Genomic DNA, 6,037 nt, shown 5'->3' with positions numbered 1-6,037 from the left:
ATTGTGTTAGTAAGTCAGGGTCATTGGTCACCTGGATGAGACATTGTTCACTGTTTTTTAATGTTATGTTTGTTTCTACCTGTTGGGTGACCATGGTCACTTTGGATCAGTTTTGTAGGTCAGAATAAGGGTATTAATGTAATTTCATAAAAAAGCCAAACAGATCACACAAATAGAATAGAATGAAAAAGGGATTAGAAATTGCAGAGTCCGAAACGGAAAGGAAATTGAGTAGAATATAATACCCCTCCAAAACCTCTCTTTCAAACTTGTGCTTAATTTTTCTCTCAGAGCCATCGGTGCAGGTTGTCTGTCTGGGTTACAGATTCGTCGAAAGGTCCGATTTTTCTCTGATTTCTGGGTTACGACGACTTGTTGGGTTTCAATTTCTGTTTTGTTGGTTTCGTGAAAGCAGCAAGATTGGTTCCAATTCGTTTTCTGAATTGCTTTTGGTTAGTGGGTGCTTAGGCATTGTAGCGTGAGTGGGTTGGGGGTTGAGTTGGTTCATGATGTCATCGTCAATGGGTTTGCTCTAGCTCGACGAGAGAGAGAGAGAGAGAGAGAGAGAGAGAGAGAGAGATACCCAGATACGACAAGGATGAACGCTTCAATTATCGGTAAGCTCCAAACTTCCCCCCATGCTATTTTGCCTCTTCTTCTCTTGAAATTGTCTAATTAGTTGGAATTTATGTGTGTATTTGGTACCAAGACCCACTGCAAGGAGATTTCCCAGAAGTGATAGAGGAGTATTTGGAACATGGGGTTATGAAATGCATTGCCTTCAATCGCCGTGGTACTCTTCTTGCTGGTATGTTCCTCTCATCTTCCTCCATTCTACTTTTACGCTCAGGGCTTTTGCCATTGCTCCCTACTCCCTACTCTCTGCTCTTCTTCCACTTTTCTTAACTCCCAATTGGGTTTGCTTAACAAATTGCTTATTCATAGAAACGAAAGTAAGCAACTTATGAATGTTCCACTACATTGCGCGTACAACACCATTACAACTATAAGCTTCTTTTCTTCTTCTTTACCCTTTATCCGTTTCCTGTTTATATCGAACGTCATATATCATATATGGAGATGAATCCACAATTTGTAAACTTCCTATAATGAAAGGCAATAATAATCCACAATTATGTGACAGTTTAGATTTGCTAGTTATCCTTGTTTGATGGTCTATGGATACAATGAATATCTTTTGCTGTGCATCCATTGTGGAGAAGCAATTCATAAGCTTAAGGCCATGTTCATGATTTGCAATTGCATGATTATACAGCAACTGTTAGACTGCCTGTCAATAGGCCTTTTCTTGTCCAAAATAGCTTTCTTTAACTGCTTATCAGTCTAATCGATATTTGTTGGTTCTTATGTTTTTGGTTTTATGGACTCTATATGATTCAGAAGTCATTATTAAATTCAGCTGAACTTTTGAATTAGAATATATCCATCAGGTCATACACCTTGTTAACTGGGAATCTTTTATAGTTGACACCTTCTACATGTGCGGGTGTAGTTTTCATGTCTGACTCGCGAATTTCTTGGTCAATATCTCAATGTATGGGGTGCATAATGAGCTAATTAAGAGGCACTATGTCCTGGAGGTTCATCAATGCTGGGGATGAATATGTAAATGGGCTATGATTCCAGCAATTTGTTAGGAGTTGATGTCTTTTAGCATCAATTTCTGTCGATTTATTTCTATAGCATTGGTTGCTTTTTCAATTATAAATACATATAGGATTCTTTTGCAGGAAACCTAAAACTTATTACTTTTTGTTTTCATTTATATTAATCCTGGCATGTTTTGTCTTCCAATATTTACTGGAGATGGTCCAAGTAATCTTTTGCTCACAGTTGATTTGTGGTTTTGATATTCTTGGCCAGCTGGCTGCTCTGATGGTAATTGCATAATATGGGATTTTGAGACCAGGGGCATTGCTAAGGAGCTCCGTGATAAAGACTGTGTTGCTGCCATAACTAGTGTATGTTGGTCAAAATATGGTCATCGCGTTCTTGTGTCTGCAGCTGACAAATCGTTGACACTATGGGATGTTGTCAGTGGTGAGAAGATAACAAGAACAATGCTGCAACAAACCCCTCTACAAGCTCGGTTATATCCTGGTTCCTCTACTCCATCTCTCTGTCTGGCTTGCCCTCTCTCATCTGCTCCTATGATTGTTGACTTGAATACAGGAAGTGCAACTATGCTTCCAGTCTCCATTCCAGACTCTAACCCAGGATTTGCCCCTCCATCGCGGAATAAAATCTCTGATGGAACTCCCCCCTTTTCTCCTACTGCTGCTTGCTTTAATAAGTATGGGGATCTGGTTTACGCAGGGAACTCCAAAGGAGAAATACTTCTAATAGATTATAAAAGTGTCCAAGTGCTTGCAATGGTTCCTACTTCTGGAGGTTCCGTGATTAAGAATATAGTATTCAGCAGGAATGGTCAGTATCTGCTTACAAATTCAAATGATAGAACAATAAGGATTTACGAGAACCTTCTTCCCTTGAAAGATGGACTCAAAGCCCTAAATGGCTTGACTGCTCTTGATGGACTAGATGATGCTGAGAAGTTGAAAGTTGTTGGATCAAAATGCTTAACACTATTCCGTGAGTTTCAAGATACCATCACAAAGATGCATTGGAAAGCACCTTGTTTCAGTGGTGATGGTGAGTGGGTAATTGGTGGTTCTGCAAGCAAAGGAGAACACAAGATTTACATATGGGACAGGGCTGGGCATCTTGTGAAAATTCTTGAAGGGCCAAAGGAAGCCTTGATCGATTTAGTGTGGCATCCTGTTCATCCCATTGTTGTCTCTGTTTCCCTGACGGGCTTGGTTTATATTTGGGCTAAAGATTACACTGAGAACTGGAGTGCATTTGCTCCTGATTTTAAGGAGCTCGAGGAAAATGAGGAGTACATAGAACGAGAAGATGAATTTGATCTGATACCCGAAACTGAAAAGGTGAGAGGAGATTAAATCTGGGTAGATTCTTTTGCTGATTTGCAGTTGTCTAATATAAATGCGTATATATGCAGGCCAAAGAATCTAATGTTAATGAAGATGATGAAGTTGATATCGTGACAGTGGACAAGGATTCAGCTTTTAGTGATTCAGATATGTCACAGGAAGAGCTATGCTTCTTGCCAGCAATTCCTTTGCCTGATGCTCCTGAGCAACAAGACAAGTGCTTAGAAAGTTCATCAAAGTTGGTGGAAAGTAATAATTCTGGCTCCCCTCTTTCAGAAGAGGGCAGACCTAATGGTCGTGCAATGAATCATGCATCCAGTCCGCTTGAAGGTAATATTAGATGTCGCACGCATATTTTTGTCTCTGTGAGGGTGTGTGTGTTCAATTGTTGCCTTGAATTTGTAATTCCCAGAGAAGTTACTCTTGTTTCCTGTGCACTAAAACTAAACTGTAATAATTGGCATTAGTTCTTCACTTGTTTATAATATGTCGTCAAGCCACTACTACACTCTTGAATTGGTTGTGCGCTATCTTTTAATTCATACTAAAGTCAGTTGAAAACTCGTTTCTTTGAGTTTGAAACAGTTGGTTACTATCTTCTTGGTATCTTTATTTTTTGCACTTTACCTTTAATCAATATGTTTCTTTTCAAATCATAAGATAATTCCATTAGAGGTTGAGCTTTTAAGTATATTTTAAAATACTGTTTCCTTACATCAGTTTAATGGCACACAGGCTGTTATCTAACATTTGATATATCTATACAGAGGATCCTGGAGCAACACGCTTGAAAAGAAAACGGAAGCCTTCTGAAAAGTGGTTGGACTTGCAGCTTTAGAAATGTTAGCTAATCCTTGAAATGTTCTTGTAGATCATAATCATTTATAATGGTATGTAACTTATGCGGATGATGATGGTAGTTATTCTGTTTTTCTATTCCCGGCTACGTAACTTTTTGGATAGTTTATGAGAATATGCATTTTATTTTTTTTAAGCTCCTGTTGCCTGGTGATATAGTAAACCAAATTGGATTGTTTTATTATTATTATTATTATTTTTTATTTTGTTGGGGAAATCTCCACTTAAGATATGAAGTACTAGCACTTCTCTAGTGTTTTGCGCATAATTGTGCAACGATTTTACAGTGCCTCTAATTTTTCGGTAAACTGGGGGCAACATCCCAACAAAGCAACATGATTAACCAGTACTGTCATCTAGCGAGAAGAGTATTATGTAAAGAGGGGGCTGCTCCAATATCAAAATCGAAGCTGTGTTTATCAAGGCCGATCGTCTGCAACCATGTTGCCCTCTGTTTATGTGGTTCAGATCAAACTTCTGAAAGGAGGGTCATGAAGTGTCTGCAGCTCTTAACCATTGAGCCAAGGGTCACTCATATTCATCACCAAATTCACTAAACTAGAAGACTCTGACTCCCCAAACAATCCACTCATATGTAGAGGATCTCATGATTCTCATCAAAAGTAACATGCATTACCTCAAATTTAGATTCTACTGGTGCAATTATCAAGTGGGAGTGATGGAGCAAATTATTAATTGATGATTTCAAGAGCCTTGAATGCATTATTCATCTAATTGAAAATATAAATTCAGATGAAATGATGCTGCCATGGTGCTCAAGAACTTGTACCATTTCAGGTATTCCTCATGCTAAATGGAACTCTTGACTCCCTCCTTGATGATACAAAGCTCCTTTGCCATCTTAAGTTCAGCCAATGTTTGATAACTAGACAACCAAAGAGAAAACTGTTTCTCCGAACAAAATGGAGCCATGCCCTACCATAAGGAACATCCTCCTCCTACATTCGATCTGAAGGAAAACGTATAGCGGTCAAGTATTATTCAGAGGACTGGCCAACGATAGTGCAAAAGAAGCTTTTGAGAAAGCCGTTTTCACTAAAACTCAAAAGACAAACGTGCGGACAGAAGCTGAGATAGCAGTGTTTGAGAACAGCATAGAAGTTTACAAGTTTGTTCAAGACCTTCACTTTTTTGTTACCCGGGGTTGATAATGAAAATGAGCTCATTTTAGCCACAGTTCTTCAGGGGTTTTTTGATGCGGTTGGAATTCTCCTCAGAGGCAATGTGGATAAAAAGAAGGCACTTGAGTATTTGAATCTCATTCTACTATGCCTTGATGAAATTGTTGATGGCAGCATTGTTCTTGAGACCGATTCAAATGTTATAGCAAGGTTGCGAGTCATAGTATTGATTCTGGAGCTCCGTTATCTGAGCAGACAATAGGACAAGCACTTGCTACTGCACGTGAACATTTTGCAAGATCTCTTCTTAAGTGAGTGGATGCATGAAAGGAAAAGCATGGAAAGAACACCAGTCTAATATTTTCTTATCCATTAGGTGTACTGGCTTATAGTATCGCATTTGCTAAAATTGCATACTGTCATAATTTGTCACTTCCTGCTCAATTCATCTCCTCTTATAGAACTCGAATGCTTTAGACATCAGAACAATTGGGGTAAAAGGTTCAGAATTCAAGTTATGGATTTGAGATACAGAGTTGTATGTTTTGCTGAATTAAATGTGAGCATCATATGGGTACTTAGAGAATGTTTCTATAAAAAAAAAAAAAATAGACAACCTACGTGAAAATATAATGTAGCAGAAAGGTCCTCGATTGTATGAAGATTTTGAATTGCTGTTGTGCAATCTAAATATATCAATTTTTATCTTTGAATTTGCCTAGTTAATGTGATTTGTAACATAAGGAAATGAATAAAGAAGACATTAAGCAATGGAACCAAAGAGACAAATCTACTCATCCTATAATATAACATTCGAGATCAATACATAATCTTTGGTATTCAACACCAACCCCATCAGAAGGTTTGGCAAAAGATACGAAACCTCAAGGGCTCTAATAACCATCCAAACACTGAAAACAGAAGGAATCCCAGTCAATCACAGGTCAAGATGTTAACAAAACAAATGATGAAGCAGGACCAGCTAGCTATGGAAATGAGGGTGCAGAAATATGTACCCTGAACTTTTTACAGTTGGAGCAGATAGGAGGATAAACAATCAGA

General features: G+C 38.3%; 1 protein-coding gene and 1 pseudogene across 1 annotated transcript; both read left to right on the top strand.

The window, feature by feature from the left end:
• The first annotated feature begins 201 nt into the window (after nucleotides 1-201).
• Nucleotides 202-4,014, top strand: LOC112173484 (protein RBL). Its single transcript, XM_024311120.2, has 5 exons — nucleotides 202-617; nucleotides 710-808; nucleotides 1,885-2,969; nucleotides 3,044-3,305; nucleotides 3,743-4,014. Exons 1-5 carry the CDS (start codon nucleotides 599-601, stop codon nucleotides 3,811-3,813), a joined length of 1,536 nt encoding a protein of 511 aa, XP_024166888.1. The 5' UTR covers nucleotides 202-598; the 3' UTR covers nucleotides 3,814-4,014.
• Nucleotides 4,015-4,076: 62 nt separating this feature from the next.
• On the top strand, nucleotides 4,077-5,509 carry LOC112169793 (annotated as a pseudogene).
• Nucleotides 5,510-6,037: the final 528 nt, after the last annotated feature.

This window comes from Rosa chinensis, chromosome 6, assembly GCF_002994745.2.
Source record: "Rosa chinensis cultivar Old Blush chromosome 6, RchiOBHm-V2, whole genome shotgun sequence".
NCBI classification, from domain to species: Eukaryota; Viridiplantae; Streptophyta; class Magnoliopsida; order Rosales; family Rosaceae; genus Rosa; species Rosa chinensis.
Note: the sequence above shows the minus strand (reverse complement) of the source record. Positions and strands in the feature narration are given on the sequence as shown.

Bases quoted from the DNA above. Each gene is read 5' to 3' on its own strand.
- LOC112173484 (XM_024311120.2), top strand. The intron at 2,970-3,043 runs GTGAGAGGAGAT...GTATATATGCAG, and splicing joins TGATACCCGAAACTGAAAAG to GCCAAAGAATCTAATGTTAA. The intron at 3,306-3,742 runs GTAATATTAGAT...ATATCTATACAG, and splicing joins TGCATCCAGTCCGCTTGAAG to AGGATCCTGGAGCAACACGC.